Source organism: Homalodisca vitripennis, chromosome 1 (genome assembly GCF_021130785.1).
Source record: "Homalodisca vitripennis isolate AUS2020 chromosome 1, UT_GWSS_2.1, whole genome shotgun sequence".
Taxonomy (NCBI): domain Eukaryota; kingdom Metazoa; phylum Arthropoda; class Insecta; order Hemiptera; family Cicadellidae; genus Homalodisca; species Homalodisca vitripennis.
In genome coordinates, this window is record NC_060207.1 from 187,272,387 (window position 1) to 187,299,650 (window position 27,264).

At 34.7% G+C, this 27,264-nt stretch overlaps 1 protein-coding gene across 1 annotated transcript; it reads right to left on the minus strand.

Moving 5' to 3' along the window:
- On the minus strand, positions 1 to 27,264 carry LOC124352912 (2-oxoglutarate dehydrogenase, mitochondrial-like). Its single transcript, XM_046802637.1, has 14 exons — positions 26,869 to 27,264; positions 23,537 to 23,750; positions 21,553 to 21,894; positions 20,871 to 21,154; positions 19,414 to 19,542; positions 18,439 to 18,599; positions 17,272 to 17,419; positions 16,385 to 16,522; positions 7,214 to 7,420; positions 6,970 to 7,096; positions 5,902 to 6,129; positions 3,353 to 3,620; positions 1,043 to 1,286; positions 1 to 226 (listed from the first exon to the last, which is right to left on the minus strand). The coding sequence occupies exons 1-14, from the start codon at positions 27,190 to 27,192 to the stop codon at positions 74 to 76; spliced, it is 2,967 nt and encodes a 988-aa protein (XP_046658593.1). The 5' UTR covers positions 27,193 to 27,264; the 3' UTR covers positions 1 to 73.

Genomic DNA, 27,264 nt, shown 5'->3' on the forward strand with positions numbered 1-27,264 from the left:
TAAAATTTAAATAGAGGTATAATTTATTTTAGTATATTAATATGACAGATAGGTGAAGGTGGTTGCTAGATCATCAAGAGAAACACTTCTCCAGGAAGGTGACCTGCTCCTTGTCGTGCATCACTTTGGTTCCACTGCTAGGTGCTGGTGATGGTGCACGTCCCCTATATTCCACGGGGCGGTCAACCACTGCGGCCACCCGTGTCTTCACAAAGTCCCACCACCCCTGCAATGCAAGTTTCTTAGTGTAAATTGTTGTTAATAATAAATATTTTTCTAAGTTCAGCCAATGCCTTTGTTGGCTCCAGCATATTCAGTGAATGGGGATTGGAGACAACCTAAAAATTAAACTCATCTTTAAATACATCCAGCTATTCATCTCCTGAATCACTGACTATCATTAACACACATGATGAAATCAATATATTTGTACTAGTTTAATCTTTGAATGGTTGAATAAATCTGTACACATCCAAAGATATATATACATAACTACTCTTAACAATTTTAATATAAATATTTCCCCAGTAAAGTTCACTTCTGTCTGGTTTATACTTCCCAGTTTATCATACACTGGGTACAGCAAAACACCAATGTGTCATTTAAATCTGGGAAACCATATGGTAGTTCAGGAGCAGCATATCACTGATCGCAAATGTCACGATATTGGAGTATATGCAAGGGTGGATCGATAGGTCTGGTCTACTGCGAGAGATGACTGTTGGAGTTGATGGTGCTCCCTAAATGTTAAGGTCTGTTGCTAACCTAGACATAAGGGCGTGTCATCCCCTGCCTGCTTTGACTGGAAAGGTTGATACAGAGCTGGCTTCCCCTTCTTCCATGGAGATATGACAGATTAATCCCCAAAATCCTTTTTCATGAATCTTGACTTATATATACTGATGTTCTACAATCGTTACATGAGTAAGTTAACTACCTCCTCATGAATATTCCCATGATATAAAGTTGCTGTGATATAACTCATATTGAATGATTAAAAATACTTCAAACAATTTGCCTCATTACCAAATTTCCCTCTTACCTGATTTTTGTGCTCCTCCTGAGCCCAAAGTACTTGTGCTTTTGGATACTGGCTCATGTCCTTCCGAAGGTCACTGTACGGAAATGGGAACACTTGTTCTATCCTACAAATTGCCACTTTTGTATCCAATTTTCTTTTTGCCCTTTCATATTTTAAATCATAACACACTTTCCCACAACAAAGAATCACTTTTTCAACACTTCCTGGGCTGGTTATGGTCTCATCTTTAATATAAGGTTTAAACCTGTAAAAGGCAATTTGTTGAAACACAGGAATCATAATAAGAATGGAAATTGATGAACATTCTTGTTTAAATGTAAGAGCTTTAAGAATTGATGGAGAACTATAGTAAATTATAAGAACTGTTAAAGTATCATGAAAAAGGAATATTAATTAGGTATATATTTTTTGTTTTGTCATAGATACCAAGCTATAAATAGAGTACCATATACTTTTATTTATTTACTTTTAATTAGCTGCTTCCATTACAGTGATATTTGAAAAATAGAATTTCTTATTGAACATCAGTTTTTACTTATATGGAGTACATTTAAATCAAAAAATGGGAGAAATCCTTCTATTTGACGTATACAAAAATCTGTATAGGAATATTACCTTGTATTGCTTACAACATAAAGTAATTCATAGTATTGTTTGGAAGTTTAAGCTATTTATTTATATGCAAAGTTTTTGAGAACTCAAAATCGATTTTTTGAGGTTTTTAAAACCGTTTTAAGAAAGAATCCATATCTAATTCAGTCTCCAATATGAACAGATTAATCATTTTTTACTTGCACCAATATCACTACATTTTGCAAGATATTTGGAGATTTTATCCAATTTCAGCCTTAGCTGAGTAAAGTCAAATTTGTCACAATATATGCTACTCTCCATTCAAACTACAGTATAGCATCTCTTATTGTTAATTTTTTATCCTTGGCAAATTGTAGAATTATTTGGGCATATGCATTTTTTTAATTTTAATGAATGTATTTAGATTATTTATTTCAAAGGTATGTTTAGCCAAATGAAAGTCATGTCATGTGGAATTTTGTGATTCTTTTTACAAAATCTTACAAAAAACTTGCATTTCTTATATTCCTTCAAGTATCATTTTTGTTTCTCAAAATTTATATTATTTTTCTTGTATGAAAAATTTTTGTCTGTGGATATTTTTCAGATATTTCATATTTTTTTATTATTTATTTACATATTTACATTTAGTGTTAAATGAAAATGAAATAACATTTATAATGAAATCTGTCAAGCACCATGTTGAACGTAGGATTTTGTAGGGAATATTTTGTGATTTTGTATTAAACACTTAAGCTCGCTTATATACAAATTTAATACATTTTTCTAATTTTACTACAATAAGGACTAAACAACACGTTCTTTGGTTCTTGAGTTACATTTATATTTCTTCTACCCATTATAGTCCTAGTAACTTATAATAATTCCTGTACACTTATCCTTGTATAACATTACAATACTGAAGTAAATTTATTGCTTTATTTATAGTAGCTACACAGACACAACTGTACTGTTATTTTTCTATGTACATCCTTCAGTAGTACTCCTTCATATATAATAAAAAAAACCAATTAGGTGTTTACAAAATTATAATCTAACTGCAATTTTCCCGGAATAATAAATGTTATTTATTTATTTACAAAAATAAATCACATACTTGCTATTATTGGTGTTCTATTTATATATCTATAAAAAATCAATTAAATTTCAATAAAGACAGATTTACAAAAAGTTATTGGTTCACCGGCACTGAATCTCTTACTTGCCACAGAATTATATATTAACACAGAGCCCACACTTTTTGTTAGAAAATTATTTTTTGTATTCAGATGTTTCCTGCATATGTGTATTTAAATAAGAAGAGAAACATTTAATTGGAAAGTTTGATAATTTCTAATAAAACATACTGATTAAATTTGTATGATTAATATCAGACTATAAACTTTTTAGACTAAAATCGGATGTGTGTGTGTGAGTGTGTGTGCTCGCACACACATGTTTGCTGGAGTGATAAGTGAGTTGTGCCGCTGAAAATGCCGCACAACCAGTTCAATTAGATAATTTCAGAATACGTTCTGGTTTAACAGGCGTGAGCATGGCAGTTGACTTTTATGTCATGTCGCTGATTTTCCAGCTGCACCACCAGCCGTCTTAGTGTAATAAGGTCCAATACAATCACATGTTAGACAACAGCAACTCAGCAGTGCCGCTCAGTGGCCTAGTGTAATAAGGATATTATAAGTGATAATAAGGATAAATCTCAGGTACAACACATACATTGTCTCCCCAGTAAACTCTTCCAGTGAGGACTTCGCTTCTGGATGCCTGAGAAGGCTCTTGGGTGTGAAAAGGATGAGAGGTTTGCGGTAGTTAAGTTTGAGTTGACGCCGGAGGACATGGAACAGGTTGGCTGGAGTGGTAGGGTTCGCAATAAACCAGTTGGCCAAGTGCATTTGTTTTGGCATGTTCTCCAGGGGCTTCTCGGGCTCAGCACTCATCTGTAGGAATCGTTCAGGACGACCACTGGAGTGCTCAGGACCCTGACCTGGACATGCCCAGTTCATTTACACGCTGAGGCAAAATTTTGAGACAATGTTATTTTAAGACTTAGAGCAGCAATAACACCTGGACACGTTATAATTTTCAACAATTAAAAACAATATTCTAGTTCTCACTCAAAAACGGTTTAAAAAGACACATATTTAACTTTGGGAGTATGCAAATGTCGGTAAAAATGTACATGTAACACATAATTTTTAAAAATCACACCACGACAGATTAGGAATTTACTGACAACTATTTTATTTTTAAATGTCTATAAAACAAATGGATTTATTTAAACCCCTCATTTTGTTGTGTTTGGTCTGTCATTTAGAAACAGAAATTATTTTTGGAAAAATTCGTAAGAGTTGGTCTTTTAACTATACCTTTAAAAATGTGTTTAATGTTTACATTATGAAATTTTGAGATTTTAAATGAAACTTCTATTTATGGCAAAACTTTTACAACTCTGATCAAACAGTTTAAAATGTATTTTCTACTTGATTTAGTAAGTTGTATTTTTTTTGCTATAACTCTTTATCACTTTCCCAATATATGTTTAGGATTCCTAGGATTACTCAATCTGTATTAAATAGGATCACATTTTTCAATTGTAAGAAGAAAGCTAAGATTAAGATAAGATAAGATAAGATTGTATTGATAATTAGACATTACATGCAATAGATCAGTCAGAATACTTATACTAACAATAAAATATTATCAAAACAATTTAAATTATACACTCATTGATAGAAGACGCAATAGTTTACTTGTAAAAGTGTATTATAATAATACAATAATGTTAGTGAGACAAAAGTGTACTATTTAGCAGAACAATACACTAAAAAACTATCCCACTGATGTCAGATGAATAAAACTCTGATAAGTCAAAAAAGGGCCTCTCTACCAGCCACTTATAAATAACAGTTTAAATTTATTTAATGTAACACTCTGAGCATTCAAAGGTAGTTTATTGAATAGATCTATTCCAACGACCACAAATGAAGTTTGAATTTTAGAAAGTCTTGTGAAAGGTTTGCTGCAGGTTAGCGCCTTGGGTATTGTGAATATGAATGTGGTTATTCAGTGTCAGGTTATGAAAATTATTTTTGACATGGATCAAGCAGTAAAAAGTGTATAGATTGATAACTGTTAAAATGGTTTCTTTTTTTTAAATCGGCCTACAATGATCTTTGAAATTAGCATCCGCTATAACTCTCATGGCTTTTTTCTGAGACAATAAAATTTTATCAATACCAGATGCATTGCCCCACAAGAGCAGACCATAACTAATGATGCTCTGAAACAGTGCAAAGTAAACCATTCTTAGCGTATCTTTGGAAACATGAAGTTTTAGTTTTCGCAATAAATTTACCACTCTGCTAACTTTTTATGAACATAATCAACATGTATATGCCGAGACAGCGTAGGATCTAGAATTCCTAATAATTTTACACTCTCAATTGTTGTTTCTTTCAAAATTGCTCTATTCAGAGTAAATACCAAGTGTTGGGTCTTCTCTGTGTTCATAAATAACAGATTGCTTTCACATAGACCAGACACATATCAGAGTTATGCATAAAATGCATTAAATCGATTAAGGGAAATCCCATGACAGAAAAAGCTGAAACTAACTCATACCCTGCTAAATCATAGAATATGGAATGCAGTAAAAATATCTATCTTAAAAAAATTGCATTTATTATATTCTTTTATAAGAACATCAGCGAATCAGCCTTATAAATAAATCTAAGCTCAGAGAAAATAGACTAAACTATCTAATTTGTCCTAAAGTTTAAAGACAATTAACAATAAAAAATTTCAATTAAATATTTTTATCCTCACTTGTTACGTTTATGACTAATTTTGAAAAGACTTCTGGTTTATAAATTGTCATTCCACCAGTACCTATTTAGAATTTTCAATAAGCTTAAAACTATGTTCAACAGATCCATGCTTACCTTTGAGGCTCTCAAGATTCAAGCCTATAATGTATAGTTTATAGTAAACTATGTAATTTAGGACAGTTAAAAACGTTTTGTTCATTCCTTGTGTAGAAATTTGGAGGATACTTTTTAATCTACATTTTCTAGTCAACCACTTTTCAATTCTGAGACAATTTAATGAAACATACATTATCAACCTACTCATGTTGAATATTCAAACCAATAATAGTGGATCAATCAATATTTTTGGATATAACTGTAGGATATACAAATGATCCTAATTGCGTTGACAAATGAATCACTTTTATTGAAGACCTTAGCTACCTACATTAAACCTACCCTCCATGCCATGGGGAAGCAGAACGACCAAGCCGGTCTGGCGTGCCCATTTGGATTCTCCTGATGAGAGAAACTGGTCAGAGATAATCTGCGCACTGTTAGCGAAGTCTCCGAACTGGGCCTCCCACATCACCAGGTTGTAGGGACTCACCATACTGTATCCTAGCTCAAACCCCAGCACACCAAACTCTGAAAGGGAACTGTTGCACACCACGTAAGTACCACCACCTAGTAAGATGAAGACATATGTAAGCTAATTCATCTTTTCTTTTTTCCTTTTGTGTTTAAAAGATTTACTGCCATTGTTCATTTAGAATATTTTAAAAATTACTCAGTGCCGTCATTAAATTCCCCATATACTATAACAGATAAAAGTTGTTTACTTTCTAACAGAGCAAATTAGACCAAACGTTCTCCATAACAGTATCATGGTTGTAGAAAAGGAAACAATTTATTTGTTTATATTTCTATTTTTAAAACCAAAAAGCCTAATGAAATACAAGTAATAACCATCCAGTCATACTTTTTGTATTGATGTGGAACTTTCATGTTGTATTTTCGTAGTACCTCATATTGTAAATATTATATCTGATTATGAATTACACAACCACTTTAGAATAAATTGACAATTTGCACATGTTTGGCTGATGCTTTTTTAAACCTATCTTTACAAAAATTCTGCACAAACTCAATAGGTTAATTAAATTGTTGTATGGCCACAAATATCAACAGTATAATTTTAAAATAAATTACCTCTATTAATTAGGCAAATAAGTATACCTGCTTTTAAAAATCTACTTATATTATATGGGTTGAAGAAATGGCTTTTTATTCCACAGATGAATCATATGAATTTTAATTTTAGTGACATGACTTGTTAATCACAAATATATTGATAACTATTAGGTGAGCCTATACTACAATGTATATTAAGCTACCATTGTTTAAGCCTATGACATAGCCTGTAGCACCGATTGTGTATAATGAACAAATAAATTATTTATCGACTGATACTCATCGTTAACAATACCAAAACACAACTTTAAAAAAGTTTTTAATTTCCATCACCTGGAAAGAGAGATTTTAAAGGAGTGTAGGTGACGTGGTCGAGAGATTGGTGATGGTACACATGATGTCTATGACTGAATGTTCCACGCTCCACATCCTGGCCCGTCAGCCTCACGTTGTAGCCTTCCTGCATCACCCCACATAACTTTGATGTTATTCAAGAAATATACACATCATCAAACCCAGTTTGATCTCACTAGAATAAGAGTCCCACTGTTTTTCTACAAAAGCAAGTGAAACTAACCTCTAGAAGAGATCCGATGGCAAAAGATTCGCCGAATGACCAATCCACTTTGTTTGCAGACATCATTTCTTTACGGCCCCTGAGGACTCTAACCAATCCGGTATGAATTTCAAAGTTAGGAGGAGGAGTACTCACAGCTTCTCCGATTTTCAAAAGGACTTCTTGGTTAGCTCCTGTTACAGGCACATCTAGAGGATCTTTGTCAGGCTGTAAAAATAAAGCCTTAATAAGTGGGAATATGTATTTAATTTAGATTAGGTTTGATACTGTAATAAAAAGGAGTTTATAACATTTGACCATCGTCCAATTAGACATCAATCAGATCCATATGATACATTTGGTGATTTCAATTGTTACTTTCCTCACATTATGTTTCTGGTACATTCAATGCAATATGAATAAAGAGGACTTAATCTTGTTTAAAATTCTTCCCTATGGTGTATCAGTATAGAATTTAATAACATTCATGAAAGCATCCAAAATTCATGTAAACCAGTTTCTGAAATAAACAAGAAAAAGAAAATCTTTAAACGTGAAAAGATTAGGCCTAACAAAAGTGTTTTTGCCTAAAGATGGCAAAGCGAATATGGATGCAAATAATAAAAATGTAATCAACCTCTCTTCTAAAATCCTCAATGAAGTGGGAATATCAGTTTTATCTAGGGGTTTAAACTTTTCTGTGGCACAAAAATCGGCAAAGGCACTGGATTTCGTACCTGGAATAGAATCAGGCTGTTGCACAGGTATCTGAGGAACAAGGTGACATGTTTTATTATGAGGCCAGTCTATTACTGAAAAATTCCTCCCACAAAGCCCAATTTGACAATTACGCAAGTGAATAAAAACGAGCACTTTCTAACTAGCATATGCTAGGTCTAGTAAGTATTTGGTCAAATCAGTGTGAATAAAGATTTGTAGAAAATACTAGGGCAAGTCTAGTAGAATCCGGAAAAACCCAAGCACTTACTCGCGGGGTAGTACATGCTAGACCAAGTAAATGCTAAGTTTTAACGTTCCTGTCATGACACGTTTCTCCCCTCCACTACCTTTCAGTCTACTTCACATCGGTGGCATATCCCTCTTTCACTCTGTTCAACCACGTATTCACCAAGATGTATTCATCATCAGAAGAATCTGACAATAATGATTTTAATAAAATAGAAAAAATTGATCGCACTCTGTTTGTACGTCTCCTTTCGGATCACAGTGTATTACTTAGCAAATCAAAAACCCCTGCTGTGATGAATGCTAAGAAAGAAGCTTGGGAAACCTTACGTTCTGACTACTGTGGTGCATTGGGGAAACAAGTTACTGTAGGCCAACTAATAAAAGCATTGAACAATGTGAAGTCTACCGTCAAGAAGAAGACTGACGTAAAAGTGACGGAAAACAGGAAAATAAAACTACAACCGTGGGAGAAAACATTCTTGGAGTTGATAGAAGATGATAACCCAGTATTCCATAAAATCCCGGGTAATATTTCAGTTGGCACAAGTGCCGGGCCCCCAGTTCAGCAACCAACCAGTGACGACATCCAAGAAAGTTTGCCGAATACAGAAACTGAAGGGAAACGAAATAAAAATGAAGAACCGAAGAGCCAAGAAACAAAGAAGCCGATGAAAACTAAATCTGATGCCGACCACCACAAAAATAAGATCAGAAAAAGTGAAAAAATGGTGTCGAATCATGAAGCAGATGAAACTAAAGACCTGTCCACACCGCAGTTGCAAAGGATTGTTTTGTTGCAACAATACAAACTGAATAAGATCAAACTGGAGAAGGAAACTATATTGTTGGAAACCATGAAGAAGCAAACCATTGAAAAGTCTACTCAAACTGATGTAACTGTTGATGATTGCCATACTCTATTCACATTGTAAGCTGCATAAGTTGTATTTTCCTTTGGATTGTAATTCTTAGGGTTATAATTCTTACCATTGTAATCAAACTTGTAATTTGAAATAAATCAGTAATGTGTGAATAAAAACTAGTATATAAAATAAGATGATTTTATTCAGTAAATAAACAAAATCCATACCCAAAAAAAAATATATATATATACAAAATTGTGTGCAAGTAGGTGCTTGCGTGAGAAAAACATGAAAACGTTACTAAGTTCAATTTAACAAAAAAACAATTTCCTCACTGAATATTCAAATACGCCATCATATTGGCACGCTTGTCTTTGCCTCTTAATGTTGTGTCGGGATTTTCATAACGAACCACCCCAGGTTGGTCATCTTCATTTGGGACGCTATCAAGATCCCCATACTCAAAGTCATCCTTTAGATGCTTGGCAATGTTGTGTACCACAGCGCAACTGACTACCACTTGTGGAATGTTGTTTAATGCAACTCTAACACAGTTTCCCAGGATTGGGAATCTCCTTTTTAACTGGCCAAAACATCTTTCTATTATAACCCTTTCTCTAGCATGGATTAGATTGAACTCTCGTTCTTGATGCGTTCGTGGAGGCTTGAACGGTGTAATCAACCACGCGCGATAAACCGTATCCTGAATCTCCTAAAAGACAAACTGCTCCATCATACTGTGACACGATGTCTCTGACATGACTATTCCTCCACTCTCTGCCGTCGTGAACACTGCCGGGCCACTCTGCACTAATACTTGTAAACTGTTCCAATGCATTGCATGTTGCCTGGACATTTATACTAGGATATCCTTTTCTACAAATATACTCATCACCGTGCAGCCCAGGCTTTTGTATCTCAATTTGAGTACAATCAAGGGCACCAATTACAGACGGCAAACGAAAATGTCTCTGCCACAAAACTTTAGCCTCGGTCATATCTTCAGCTGTAGTTGGAAACCGTATCCAATTGTGTGATTGTTCAACTACTCTACTCATCACGTACCTTATAGTCTTGTTGGCAGTAGTACGATGTACACCCACATCTTGAGCTACACCAGACTGAAAGCCAGGATCACCCACAAACCTCAGAAATATTTCCATTTGCTGTCTTCTGCAAATACCACCGCCACGAGTATCACTTTCTTCAAGAAACTGTGCCGCAAGGAAATCAACACTCTCACTGTTAAACCTTAACAGTTCTTTACAATTACGTTTGTTTATTTCAGAGCAAACAGAATAAATTTTACGTTGACGAATAGGCATAAACTCAGCCATGATCAACAACAAACTGTGGACTGAGCAGACAGGTAGTAAATGCTAGGAAAAAGTCTAGCATGCCCCAGACCAGGCTTGAAAATATTGAAGCATATGCTACAGAACAATCTACTTCAAAAGTTTTATTCACACCATTTTTTAAGCATTTACTACTCGTCCGGGAAAACTCTAGAACTTACTACCCCTAGCAAGTTTGTTTTTCTCAACTGGATAGAGAAAAACAAAAACAATTACAACTACAGCAGTTCTACGAAGAGCACGACAATGACCAATGCAAACTCATTAGGAGCTACGAAAACAAAATTGCCAATCTAGAAATAACTGTAAAAACACTAAAAACTAAAACAGAACCAGGGCAAAATAAAGTAGAAATCCATCGAGACACAAACAGACATGTTGGCACACAAACATGCCCACCCGCCGGAGATAAACTTTTGCCACTGCCAACCAATTGCGAAGTGACCGACTGTAGTTGTAAGCTAGGTAATGACCATTCACTAATGCAAGATATGATAAATTTAAAAACCCGCCAAGACCGAATTGAGAACTCTATGAAAGCACTACAGAGCCTGCTGCAGCACGACGCTGATGAACCCCAGCCCAGGCCAGTGAAGTGCCTACGCTCTAGCAAAGATAGAACCAAAACTGCAAAAAGCCACTTCAGTGTATCTCTGCAAATGGCTAAGAGCAGAAAGCATAACCAAAACCAAAAAGCTGCACATGCTGCGTCAGTATCTGGCTTCCTGCATAAGCAACCAACAGAAGCTGCCCCAGTGCTATCTCCAGAGCCTATCTTGAAACAGACCAAAAGCCCACCCTTAAACTCAAAGCCAAGGGCTAAAGACGAGACTTGTGAGGTGTTTTTCTCTAAACACATCATGTTCTACAAGAACCACATGATCAAACACTATGGCTATCTGGCTGACAGTGACGACCCATCCCAGACTGGCCCTCATGCGCTAGTACCACTCCATCATGATCTGGATCAGCAACCCTCAACATCAGGCTGGCTGTCTCCTCCCGCAGCGCTCTCAATGTCGGATGTCCTGCTAAACCGACCAACAGTTTTTTTAGACCACAACAGCTTGATAAACAGCAAGCAGAAGTAGTTGTCAACTCTCCAGCCAACCCGGATTTGCCCACTCCAGAGGACAAAACACCAGTAATAAACTCAGAAATAGCAGAAATCCCAAAACACCAGAAAACCTCTCTCAGAATCCTGCACCAAAATATCGACTGGCTCTCAAATAAAATAGAGCGGCTCTCCCACTTCCTCAGTGAAGAAAATCCAGATATCATAGTATTAACAGAACATGGACTATCCAAGGAGAACCTAGAAAACACATACATACCTGGCTACTCTCTGGTTGGTGGCTTCTCTAGGAAAAATCATACAAAAGGGGGGGTTGCAGTATACATTAAAAAAGGCCTAGAAAGCACAATCCAACTTGTAAAAGTAAGTGAAGAAAAATCAGAACTCATCTGTGAAGCTGCACTCTTTGAAATAAAACTGAAAAGAGACACTCTACTACTGTTAGGAGTCTACAGACCTCCAAGCGCCAGCCTAGATAATGCCATAGACATTCTGACAGAACTCCTGAACAAGCCACTCCAAACAGGCAAGAGAACAATATTCATGGGGGACATCAACGTGAACATTCTCCAGGAGAATAATGACAACACCAACATCGAAGAATTTCTTTCATGCTTTAATATATCAAGACTAAAACTGCCACCTACTCGCATCACAAACACAACATCCACATCAATAGATTGGATTTGTACGAACATAGAACCCGAAAACATTCAGACATCAGTCATTACATCAGGGTTATCTGATCATTCAGCACAGCTGGCTTCGTTGAATTTGAATATGAACATCGCCAAATGCATTAGCTACAAAAAAAGAAACTTCAGCCGGGGCTCAATTGAACTGCTCCAACTGAACCTGAGGAACCAAGACTGGAGACAGGTTCACCAGACAGAGGAAGTAAACTCGGCCTACAACATATTTAACAATATTATACAGTCAAATTTAAATCTCTCTTGCCCGTTCACAAAATCCAGAACCAAACACAATAAAATTAGGCAATGTTGGGATGAAGAGTGCTCAAGATTGAAAAATGCTTACATACAAGCCCTTGACCAGGAAATTCTCTATGGACGGACAGAAGATAAAGCAGAAACAAAGACAAGGAAAAAGGAATACGACTTAAAATTGAAAACCCTACGGAAACAGCAAACAGCCATGTACATCAACAGAGCAGACAACAAATCTAAGGCACTCTGGCATGTGATTAATAGGGAGAGGAAAACCTTAACCACCTCAGAGAAACTCCAGCTTCGAGTAAATGGACAAATCACAGAAGACCCAGTGGAAATAGCACATCATTTCAATTATTTCTTCTCAACAATAGCAGAAAAAACACTTCTAGACAATAATATCGATCCCAGAACTACACACCAAAACAATCCACCCATAGCTCCAACAACCAATATGTTTCAGTTTCAGACTATAACACATAAAGACGTTCTAAAAGCTATAGACACGTTGAAGCCAAAAACATCGTCTGGTGCCGATGAAATAAGTGCTATGGTCACAAAGACGTGTAGAGAAGAATTGGCCTCTCCGCTGGCGGCTCTAATAAATAAATCTGTACAACAAGGAATTTTCCCAGAACAACTCAAACTCTCTAAAGTGTATCCCAAGTATAAAAAAGGCCCGAAAAATGAAATAAACAGCTATCGACCGATCTCGCTCATCTCAACTTTCTCTAAAGTCATGGAGAAAATTGTTCTGGAACAGCTCACGAACTATCTTGACCAGAACAATGTGCTTACCAACCAGCAGCATGGATTCCTGAAAGGCAAATCAACGGCAACCGCACTGATACAACTAGTCGAATACATCATAGACAAACTAGAGGAAGGTTGCATCGTTAACAGCCTTTTTCTGGATTTTAGCAAGGCCTTTGATTGTCTCAGCCACAACTGCCTACTACAAAAGCTACAAACAATAGGCATAGTAGGGAAATCAGCAGAATGGTTTCAGAGCTACCTAATAAATAGGAAACAGCAAGTGGAACTACAATATATATCTAACAATATATCACAGAAATATCAATCTGAACCCATCAGTATACAAAGAGGAGTTCCCCAAGGCTCTGTTTTGGGCCCAATGCTGTTCCTCTTACTAACAAATGATCTCCCTGCCCACCTGCAAGACAGCTGCCAGACTGTTATGTTCGCGGATGACACTGTTGTAACTCTTGCACGAAAAGATAAGGAACAACTCTTATCTAGCACTGAAGAGGCTTTCACTGCGACCAACGAGTACTGTTCTTCCAACCACCTGGTCCTGAACAAATCTAAAACGGTACAGTTGGGCTTCACTACTAAGAGCAAGGAAGCAAACATTATGGCACTGCCTGGCCTGGAATCCAGGAAAAATACTAAACACCTTGGTATCTTAATCGATTGCAACCTAAATTGGAAACCCCACATCGACCAATTGTGCAAGAAATTGAGCTCTGGGATATATGTTATTCGCAGACTAATTCAAGTAAGCAACTCAGAGATAGCAAGAACTGCTTACTTTGCTCTGCTGGAATCTCATCTGAGATACGGCATAGCTACATGGGGGGGAACTGCCTCTTCTAACCTAGAAAAGGTCCTTATCCGACAAAAAAAAGCGGTCAGACACCTAACAGGACTTGGCTACCGGGACAGCTGCAGAACGGCCTTTGTTGAGCTGAAAATTCTTACCGTTGTGGCAATCTACATACAAGAAGTCATCCTCCACACAATCTCAACTTCGCAGCTCAGAAATCAAGATGTCCACAAGTACGGAACAAGGAGCTCTACAGACTTTGTCCTGCCACCCCACCACTTGACACTCTACAGCAAGAAACCCACTTACGCCGGAGCCAAGTTGTTCAACCTATTGCCAGATGACATGAAGAACCACAACCCCCAACAGCTGAAGCAGCATCTAAAGGACTGGCTGCTGAAAAGACCTTTCTACTCCATAGAAGAATATTTAAGATGGAAGGACTTCCCAGACTATACCTGACTTCGTTCCACAGCCCACGGACGATACTATACTACTTTATCATTTCTCTGTAACAGTTGTGACGCCATGCTGATCTCCAAGATTATGCAAAAATAAAGATATTGTCTATTGTCTATAAGTGCTAGTGTGTTTATTCACACAAAACGTAGCATTTACTTAAGAAATCCCTAGTATTTGCTTATACTAGTTTTTATTCACATGGCCCCTTAGCAAAGAGCTTATGTTCAGACAAAGATTGACTAAAAGAAAAATTTAAGAAAGTTAAATCAGATCTTAGATGCAGTGGATACAGACAGTCAATAATAAACAAGTGCAAATGAACCAGAACAACCATTCTTGAGTCAGTCAAACAGAATAGTGATAAATTTGTGTTTATGTCAATCCATTATGTGCCGGGGTTATAAAAGAAAATTAGAAGAGTACGTAGAAAATACAACATTAGAATCACGTTTAAGACACACACACACACACAATACTCTTGTCTGACAAAGTCTCGTAAAAAAAATCAAAAATGGCACACAGGATTTACAGAATAAAAAACCAAAAACTGTGTTTACAGTATAAAATGTAGTTGCAATAGGGAATACATAGGTAAGACAAACAAAACCATTAAACGTAAAGGAACACAAATAAAACACAAGGAAAGGACTGACGGAAAAGTCCAAAATTACACTTATGCATTGAAGATTATGATAATAGTAAACCAAAAACCTCTGCATAAAAGAAGTCATTTTATATATAATGATGGACAACCAATACTACAGAATAGACACTTCCGTGGCTACAATACTAGACACCACCAACCAGCTCATCATCTGTCTCAATATGTAAAGAAGCCCTCCTACAAGGGCATGAAACTGCACAACCTTCTGCCAGAATTGAGATGCCTCAGCAAGAGAAGATTCAAGACTGTGCTTACTGATTGGCTGGTCAACAAACCTGATTTGTACACTCAACGAGTTCATATAGAAAATACTTACAAATTGACAAACTTAAATATTTTATTTCACCCATATATATTCTTATCTAATGCCATTTTAACACTTATGTATTTGAAAATAAAGAATATTTGTATTTTATATCTCCAAATAACACCCTAAAACTTCTTTAACCTTGTGGCCAGGTACCCACCCTAATATTTGTCTGACTGCTGGACTATAAGTAAGAGGATAGAAAGTAAACATGGTATTGTTCAGATAAAGGTACTTATACTTCAGACCAGAGAAATATCACACAAAAGTCTTATTAGAACAACCAATCACAGTGCGATTGAACAGCCATGTTTAGTACTACCATTGATAAAATATACCACAACAAAAGCGAATTCTGATGAATGATTCTAACTTCAGTGACATATCTAGTGAATTGTCTGTAAATTTTACTTTTTACAAGAAGAGATCTCAGATCCATAGGAGAGTTACGTGACATAAGTTCTATGCAATAGTACACGTAATGTAATAGCTAGTTCTGTGCAGGTATGCAGGGGAAATACTACGGGGTAAAATGTTTTACTTCAAGTTGTACAACCTGCTTTATTTTCAAATGTCTTATTTTGATGAAATATCAGTTTTTTTTTATTTTTCCAATACCTAAAAGTTTATTCAATACTAAATTAAATTAAATAAAAAATTACTTAATTTTTATAAACTCATTTGTCCCACTCAACTTTAAAATATTTAATGGCATTGTGTAATGTTCTAAAAATTAATTTTCTCTTGTTTTGTACTAGATAGCTTACAGTCAGAATGATTGAGGGTGACAGCAGCTTTTATGGAAGGCTTGTTTTCTTATAGAGTATTTAAATAAATCAAAGTAGATAGATGCTAACAGCCATATACCTTTTAATTCACTAAGCCCAAACCAAGTCAAATTATAGATACACCACTGATTAGTATTGTAAATAAGAAAACAATAACTAATAAGTAACAACTATACTTTTAAATGTACTAACTGTGAAGAAATTCTTCCATGGTGAATCAAGCCAATCTCTGGCCTTCACCAGAGTTACACTCTTAGCTTTTTCAAACCCATCGTGAAGCCAATCGGAAGTGTATTTCTCCATTTTTTGTACATCTTCTTCGTCAATTACCTGAAATAAAACAGAGTGAATTATTTGTTATATATTACTGCTTGTTATGTGAAAAATCAATACAAAACCTGTCCTATTCTTTCATTGATGTTTCATCTCACGATGCGAGTTGCAGCATGTGGATATAACCATATGGTGCACCCACGTTTACAGTGCTCTACATGTAAAACCAGTAGAGCTTTTGTGAAAAGAATTGGTTGTTATTTAAAGAAATAAATTTAAATTGGAAAAAATCAAGAATTTTTTCAAATCTCTAAATGCATGCTAATCAAACCAAGACCGAATTTTCTTCAGCACTTCAATGATTAAATGCACTACTATTTTAATTTCTAAGGAATTTGTTCAAAAGTGAAGGAATGTACCTTGTTCTTGACTTTGACAGGTGATAAAAAAACCCATTTACTATCTGTTGATTAAGCCAAAAGAGAGATTTCAAGATCAGTGGGGCCAAGGGTTACCCAGAGCAGTTTCGAAATTGGAATAGGCCTATGTGTTAACCAGGGACCCTAAAAATGTCCATGTAAAATACCAGTACAATCGGTCCAATAGTTTTTATGTGATTGAGTAACACACATACAGAGACACCATTAGATTTTTATATAATAGTATAGATAATTTTGAAAGGTCATACAAGTGTGTATTCTATGCACTACTTGATGTGTATGTCTCACTTTAAAGTTTGATTACATGCCCTATTATCTAATTAAATATATAAACTACTAAATGTGATCCAAGCACTATGTACGAACCCTATGTTTCAAAAGCTCCTCCTTATACTTAACATAAACAGGTTTAAGTTTTTGAATGTTCTTGTACATGAAAGGATTCGTGAACATGGGTTGGTCAGCCTCGTTGTGTCCATGCTTGCGGTAACATACAATGTCGACCACTACATCACTGAAACATATATTAAATGTTTACCTTTCATCCTCCACCAGTTTTGAATGGTAAATTTGGTATGCTACGTTATGGTCAAATTATGTAAGATGAATAATTTTATGAATTATTGTTATATATAGTCTAATTATAAGCATATTTGAGTAGTTCTAACATCATGATTAATTATTAGTCAAATGGCCTTCAAAAAGTTTAGATGAACTAACATGTTAAATATCATGTTAACAGTTTGCCAAATTAAATGATTTTATAAATTAATACATACTATTATTTAAAATTAACAACCAGTATTTCCATCATATCCCTTACACCACCATCTTGTTTGTATAAAATAAAGATAAACTCTATTTTCTATAAAATGTAATCATACTTTTTTTCCTTAAATTTTTGTTTAGTCTTGAATTGTATTAACTATATTTGTATAAGCTTCTGGTATTATATGCCTTCAAATAATGGGGTTATAGGTGCTCAAGCTCATCCATAAACTTTTTTATGGATTTAATAGAGTTTGTAACCAATAAAACGGTTTTCTTAATACCAATCAAGGCTATTACTATTACAACTATAAACATGAGTACGTACTAACAATTTAATATCTTTCAAGTTGTTAAATGAAAAATGTAATATTTTAATGAGTATATTTAAGTTACATGACTAATTAAAAGTACATGTTGATGCTCATTCCTGGTCAAAATTATTTCTTTGCTGAAACCCCTAATACCAGACTTTAAATTACTTATTCAATACTCAATTATGAAGTGCAACAGTGTTAATAAATTTATCTTGATATGATTCTCAAAAAGTAATGATACATAATAGAGTAATGTAATAATCTTGCTTTATTAGGATATTATGGCTCTTTCTATGTGACCACACAATACAACTGTTATACAGCACAAAGGTAGGCCTAAATCATATAACGGCAACAATTTTTAATGTTAATCAGCAACTAGGATGTGTCATATTTCTGGATTCAGACAAATTACTTAACTACTTACAGTATATTATCATACTCTTACGATTTAAATTCGTGTTTGAACTCAGTTGCAGTTTTCATGACATAGCAGACGGCTTCTGGATCATCTCCATTGACATGGAATATCGGAGCTGATGACACTTTGGCCACCTCCGTGCAATACTCTGACGTGCGGGACACCCTCGGGTCCGTTGTGAACCCTATCTAAAGCATTTCCTTCTATTATTAATTTATTTGCAATTGTTAAGTACAAAAAAAAACTAAACCTGAAATTAAACAGACTAGAGTTATGGCCACAATATGGGATTTACTGGTTCATTTACAATAAACCAATAAAAATGTCAACCTTGTTTCCTAATTTGCCATCATCTTGTTTAAGTCATGATAATTGTTATTTATTGGCCGCTATGCTAGCTAGTCATTTACAGATGATTGATTGGTTGGTACAAGCAATGACCTGTAGTTTTTTTTCAGATTATAATAATTATTGTTGTTTATTAAGTGTATTTTAGAGATCCGTAGCATGAAATTGACACAAAACATGTTTATTTTGATTTTTTTACTTCTGTGTGTCATATTGCAACTTTATTACTTTGTCCACTTTAACCTAATTTTTAATTTATGTGTTAGGTTGGGTATCCACCTAAAGGAAGAGGAAGAGATCAGATTGCAGATCTAAAAATGTAGAGTTAATGTTTCACTTATAAAACAATTTCTGATGCTGAACATTTTCCCTACAATAATGAGCAAGCGGTGTTTAATATTCTTACTGTCATTTTGATTGCACGTTTGGAACCATATCACAATAGTTAGACTAACATTTCAAAATTCGATTTTGTACTATGTTTTTATATAAAAAAACTTAGGTTAAATTTATTAGTAATCATATGTAAATAAAGTTATTTTTGTAGTTTATACTCATTTTCCTATTTCAATATTATTTGATCAACAGAAACCTAAATCCTGTGGTTACATACAGACTATTTTATTACATTCAATAACTTCCTCGACAGCTCACCTGGTTGTTGATGATGATGTGAATACTGCCATGATTCGTATAACAAGGTAACTCAGACAGATGGAAGGTCTCATACACTACACCTTGACCCGTGGTTGCTGCATCTCCATGAATTAGAATAGACCAAACCTGCAGTAAAATGTGCATACTCGTAGTAAAGAATATGGAAAATTGCAGAAAAATTGAAAGTGCGAGTGCTATTACGGTTGACATCAAGGTTAATACGTATCAAAAAATTCAAAGTATGGAATTTTTAGAATAATCCAGGTTTTTATTTAGGTCATGCTTTATAAGAATGATTTTGGTATATACAAAATATAAGAGCATCAGACAAATTTGAAACTGTTATGAAAAATTTCCCCTCTTCAAAATATTGCATCTTGGGATTAATTAAAAAAACAGAAATGTAGTGTAATTCTAGGGAATTTCATTTACAGCTTTCAGTAGTGATCACGGGCATATTAAGGGGTGACGAAGAAGACAACTGCCCCTCCCCTCCCTGTCATTCAGTAACACTATGACATGGTGGATACCCAATGGGAAAACCCAGGAATAAGGTGGCTGGGAATTTAACATACCAGGGAAAAACTGGAAATAAGCAGGGAATCTCATTGTGGAACCAGGAAGATCTAAAAACCGATTGTTTTGTCTCAAACAGTTTATGAAAGCAAGAAATAATTTCAACATTTTTGTACATTGGTACTTGATTAATCACATACATTGTATTTTATGCCTCTTTGATCTGTACAACCGGAAATGAAGAATTGCTCTATTTCAACGCAAAATTAGTACTGCTTCTGTTGACTTATGAAATGTTTATCCTCCACTCAAAACTTTTGCACTAGTAGAGACAGCAGGTGAAAACGTTACTTCATGCTGTGTTGCCATTAAGCCATCTTCTACTGTTATCGCACTGTTGACAAGCTTTTTTGTGTTTATTTTAGTTGATCTTTTATAATGTTTGCAAGCTATTTCAGAAAAGTAATAATTTAATAAGGAGAGAGTTTCACCTGTTAATAACTCATGTACAGCAAATATACATTTAAGGAGCAAAAAAATTAACTATTACATTTTCATATTGGTGTTAAAATTTCTAAACTGTTCCTGAGGAGAACTGCCTGATCCTCCACTTGATTGGGGGGAGGAGGGGGGCTGTTTCATATGCCCCAGATTCTTCTACCTCCACCCCTGGTATTCCACCACCCCCAAAATGGCACTCTTAATCTGTCCCTGGTAGTGAGTGATAAAGTACAACTTAAAGTAATACATTAATTTTGAAGTGTTTGTAGCACCACACAGCAACAAACACAGGACAGTCAAAATTGAAAAATTTATACTCCTGGTATATATTATAAAATTATACTAAACATCAGGATGCTGCAGTTTTTGTCTTAAGTTGTATGAAACGACTGACACATAAAACAGTTAAAAGTACCTAAAACGAACACCACACCCACCTTATTTCCTTCAGTGTCACCGATGAGCACCCTCTCAGCGTGAGTCTTCCCAATGACAACAGGATTGATGGACTCAAGATGTGAGGGGTTAGCTATCACACTGACAACAACAGGTCGCTTAGTCTCAGAGTTAACACGCTCCATGTAAGTTCCCAGGTGGTACTTCACATCCCCTGACCCCAGTTGTTCTTCTATGTTCACAGGAAGGAACTGGGCAAATATGTCCTGAAGAGGTTTGCGGACAACATTTGCAAGGACATTCAAACGTCCTCTGTGAGCAATACCTAAACAATTTATATGGCTAATTATTCAATGGCATAACTAGGACTTGGCTTTGGGTGTGGACGAATCTTATTTTAGAGATTGTACTGGGAGGTATGGAATAAATCTAGAAAGGCTAATTAAATTTATTAGAAAAGCCTAATTCACAGTAAATATTTACATTCTGTATTACAAACAAGTTTGATTGCTATTATATTTTATATTTTAACATTTTTTAAAGCTTTTGGCGGAACTTTATTCCTTACATCTGTGCTCTTAGTTATCCTACTGTGATTATTTATACAAGATTTTTTCTTTTTGATAGTACAGAGAACTATAATTTTTATTTGTATTCTCTAATAAACAAGTGATATAATTAATAACTACAGTCAAAATATTCAATAAAAGTACATTATTATACCTATGTTAAATATGTCGACTCCTAACGCTGAGGCAGTATCAATAGCAGTTTTCAATGCAGGAATCATAGCTTCTCCTCCTTCAAGACCAAACCTCTTCTCAGAAGGGTACTTTTTTGCTAGATAATCTTCAAAACCGGATGCCCTAATTAATCTCTTCAATATCAATTTCTTCTCGTGTGGGGACATTGACCTAACCGCTCCAGGAGATTCAAACTTGTAACGTATAAATTCATATTTGTCTTGGTTTCCTATATGCATATATTCCACGCCTACACTCCCACAGTATGCCGTCTCTAGGCGTTTTAGTATTTCTGATACAGAGAGAGATTTCTCCCCGCCACCTGAAAATGAAATAGACATAAGCTTTGACATGCTCTTCAAAAAACACAAATGTTAAATTACAACAAAACTCATACCAAATGTTTGTAAATCCATGTATACAATTTCTAAGATATTTCAGTAGATATTTTTGTTGTGCCAATTTATCACAACCAATTTCAAAGTTCTCTAAATGAATCCTTTCCTTCACATATATCATGTTTATATTTCAACAGACAATCAGGTCTTATTGTAGTGGTTAATTTTAACCAAACATCAAGCAATTGTTAACCCTTTGCACTGATAGTGTTCTTTAATGAACTTCCTCAGAGCTTGAAAAGTCTTATGTAACAGCTACTATATAAATTCCCTCCTAGATAATACCCATTTTCGAAACTCCGACCCCACATGTCATAATGTCACACATTGTGACTTCATATATATATTCCACCATGGCTTGGCTGTCTCATAGTGGCTATGTGTTTGTCTCTATTTATTATGTTATTTCTGCTTTCTTCTTGTAAACATGGAAGTGCTGCACTCGTTGAACCAGTATATAAACTAACTCAACCTAGTGTTAAATAAAGTATTTTTTGTTAGAGTAACAGTTACTCACTTATATTTTTGTGGCCAAAATGGATTGCAGAGTGCAGACTCGTGTAAATGACATAGGTACTTAACTAATATTTTATTGATTTTTCTAAATAATTCATTTTTAAGACCACCTCTCTTCAACTAATATGAATGTTGTAAATGTTGGAAAGGACAAGTATTTGGGAACAATTAGTGATTGGGAATATATATACATATTTCATATGTTATTAGATACCAATATCCTTGATTATATAATTAAGTGTATAACCAAAGGTTAATATTAAAATCAAGAAAATGTATTAACCTTTTTATTACTGTACATAACTTCTCTTATAAATATGATCACACCATTTAATTATAAACACTAAAGTACTTTGTTTCAAGCAAGGCAATGGTGAAAGCTTCTTGTATTAGCTTTATATACTGTGTTAGCACATTAAATTGTTATACATCAACATTAAATAACTTCAATGGTCAAAAGTTATGTAATGGAGAAAAACAACAAATCATAGAAAAGTATAATATGCCTTCAAAAGTAAAATAATTTCACTGCAAGAGATCTTTTCAGTCAGAAAGAGAAAGTGAGTTTGTTTATTATATGTTTGTAAAGTTGGGTGAAGATGTCTCATTTTACCAGGCGAAGTTAGTTAGTTACCTAAGAAGCCCTCTCTAACATAATCTGGGGACCAACGGCTTAAAGGTGACTTCCAAATCACCACCAATGGCCGGGCAGGCAGGCTGCTTGCAAGAACAGGATCACTCAGCGGTCACCCATCCAAGCAGCAGCCACACTCAACATTGCTTGATCTGCTTATCTTGTGATAACCATTGTAGCCGCTACACTGCGCCATTGGCATTGCGCATTGGCCATTAGTTTGTAAAATAAAAAAAATATATATAGCTTTCCAATGTGAAAGTTTGACGTCCGTAGACTAAAGTTGGTTAAATTGACAATTTTATTTCATAGTGGGAGAACATTTTCCATTCCCTAAAAGATAATTTGATTCAGTTTATTTTCTATACAGGTCTAATCACCTAACCACAATAATTAATAGGTGAAGTTTAACTTACTTATGTAGTCTGTGTTGTGTAATATATATTTCTTGTTCAAGTCCTTCGGAAGTTTATAATGCCTGAGAACAAGTTTCTGCATACGAGTGGACTTGATGTGCTCTCCACGCACAATGTTGAGAGGGTCAAGAGTTGCAGCAAGATGACCTCTTATGCGGAAAGATTGTATTATTGACTGTAACTCCAAGTATTCTCGTACTGTGCTTTCATTAAGCTGAAAAAAGTAATATTTTGCAGATTGTTATATTAGTTTAGTTTGAATGCATCATAAAGCTTTGTAGAAAAGCTCACTTAGGTATGGTAGTTCTAGTTATAAAGAAAAATCACTTGTTCTGAATTTGAACAATATGTATGATCTATCAATCTAATATAGCATAGAGACCTTGATCAATGAATCACTTAAAATCTTTAAACATAAATTTCAAGTTTTCCATCAACTGTTTTGCACTATAAGTACATAGCAAATAAATATACAAGCATAATACTATCTGTTACCTGTTACTATCCAGATATATCATGTCCTCATTAAAGTTAAACAATTCACTTGTCACCACCTTAGTTGTATAGTTTTGCTTTCATTTATATGTATGTTGTTGGTAATGTTAAGTATGCACAGTGCCAGTTTTAGCACTACTAGCGCTCTGGGCGAGATTTCTTCGGTGCCCCCTAACTGCAATTCAACTACATATGAAAAAAGGCTACTGGTTGCCCTACCCTAACGCCGCTCCTGAGTATGCACATATTATAATAAACATTGGTAAATAATTAAGGTACTTGAAATTTTTGAGAGGCTGTAATTTTCTTACAAGACATGCTAGAACACGGATTATTCCAAGCATTGCTTAATTGTTTTTATAAAACTGTTTTAAACTGTAGCTAAACTACAAATGCCCCAATTATGTATGCCAATGACATGGTTCTAGTTACACTGTTTCACTGAACAGCTGGACATTCAAAAATGTATACTAGTTGGTATAGCATAGCAATATTGCCTAAGAAAATTTTACTTCTGGATGGGCTAAAAGAACTTCCTGATCTTCTAACTGATGATAATTTAAAACAAGTAGGCCTAATTTTGGACCTATCTCTACTGGAATAATGGTGCTGATCATTTGTGTTCAAGACTTAGCTCTGGGTTCTCTACTTAATATTTTAACATATTTCATTACATTCTATTTAACTTTTACATTTCAAACTTGTACTTATATTCTCAATACTAATTTCTAATAAATATTGTTATTTTAGTTTACATTATCTATTCCTAATTTTGGTAACTTTTTGTTAAAATCTGGGACTTTTTACTGACTTTACATTTTTATTAGCCTCACAAAAGCTGTTTTAACTTTTTTACTCTGTAATCATTCTTTATGAATATGTAAATACAAAAATTATTGACTGATTGCACCACATTACCAAGTTTTACTTTGTTTGAGAATAGACTGCATACCCTACAAAGATCATGATGCAGAAATATGTGCCTTGCTAGTCAGTTCTGTGCAGTAATGAGTTCATTGCTACTCTGCTATATCTTATTAATAATACAGAATGTTATGTACTCATCTTGTAAATAATATCTTTAAATATTGTGATCACATTTAAATATAAAAAGTACCGTGTGTGGTTATGGCCAGTGTTTTTTATAGTTCAAGCTAAGAAAACCTGTATTGCACTCAAACCAAAAAAATCTTTTGTACGACTTTTGGACAGGATATTCAGGATGAGATTGATAACACCTCCTGCTGAAATCTCATTACACAGCCACCTTAATAAGGAATGGTGGGCAGTGTCTCAGCCATGCCAGCTAGGAAGATAATGAGACTTATTTTGCTCCAGTCTCTATTGGTAAAGGCAGGCAGGGGAGCAGAATACTTCATGTTGAACCCTTTTGGTACAAATGTCCAAATATTCAGACATCTGAGGAAATTTAATACTAATGTCCTGTTATACAGACTGTTGAAAAATAGTACCGTCTGGATACCAGGTATTCTTTTTAGTTTTCAATTACATTACTTGTATTTACTACATATATCTATTACTAGCAGTTACCCGCAGCTTCACATGCAATTTCAATGCCTCTGTACGTGTATGAGCACTTCTGGTTCAAATGAATTATATTTCTGACGCTATGCTGAGTTTGTCTTGTTTCCATGATCAAAAAAATGTATCAAAAGGTTTATATTTATGGGCATTGTAATTTACTCCAGTCTTAGTATTTTTTGCTGCATAGTTGATATTGCTGTTTCCCGATCAAGAAAATATATACACATACACAGGTCTGAGAAGCCTGCTTTTGGCAAAAGACAACTAAGATGGGTTTTATATCTAAATTTGTAGTAAAAGTTAGATAGTAACTTTGTCATTTATATATGCATTACAGTACTGACCAATCACTATAAACTTAATATTCGCTAAAATGTACAGTTAAAGTATATTTTGATTAAAACTTTAAACTTTCTTACCCAAATATTTCTTATTCTTTGTGCTCTACAAACATACACATTTTTTTTTTTTTTTTTTCAAAATGTCATAAAATTATATTTTTGTAGTGAACCCACAATACAAATCTGTGATTGTGAGCAGTTTTGTCTGTAGGGTTTAGTACAAGTATTTTGTATCTGGAATGTTTGTAAAGAATGTTCATCATACTCAATGAATGAAAAATTGGACTTTTGGTACATAGATTTTTACATTTTTATTATTAATTAATTTTTACACTTGTTTTATAAAAAGTTGCTAAGTTTACTGTTACAAAATTTATGTAAAATTTCTTATTATTTTTCCTGAAAAATAAGGGAGTTACAGACAGAAATCTGAAATAGTGCACGAAAACCTAAAAAAATCTGGTATTATTGGGTAATCCCTGAGTAAGTCACCAGTATCCCTCAGACACAACAAAACATTTTGCACTGATGCCCAATTATGCTGGCTAAAACCTTTAACACAAAGAGTTCCACACAACAGATATCTTCCTTCAAAATAAACTAGACTTATCAACCGAGTTATCTCTTTATGCCAATATTTTGGTATTTGTAGTTAGTTAAACTCCTGGACATCCATAGAGTTACACAGTGTAAGTGACAATATGGTTTTTGATGTATCCAGTATAGGATGGCAGGTGCAATCCAACTAGAAGTGAGTCATTCTGGAGAAATGGCCAGAGTTTACTCAACAAAAACTGTGTAATACTATTGTGTACTGAATTATTTAGAATTAGAATTATATTTCTATTGTTTACTGCAAGATAACGGAAACAGATTTTAGCATTGAATGACATATCTCCTCATGAGACATTATATATCAAAGTTAGTATTACATAATCATAAGGATATTACCGATTCACCAACACTTGTTAAGGGAGCAGGACTGGTGGCTGTAACACGCTGTTTTCCACCAGCGACTGGGACACTCATGGACGGAGGAGAGACATACGCACTGCCCACTGGACGACCGGACTCCACTCCTCTGAAGTAGATATCCCATGAAGCATGGACATTTTTCGGATCATCCTTCCAAAGACGGTGCATATCTTCCAAGTATGTAGCTGACGTTGCATTCATGAAAGATTCATTATTTACTGGGGAATTATAATACGATTTGAAATGTGTGTAAAGTGAGGAATTTACAAATTTAGAACGCATATTCATGGTATAACTCATAATTTTAAAGATAATTTCAGCTTTATTTGAATTTTGATATCTTATAAACAAACTAATTTTGCAGACAAATAA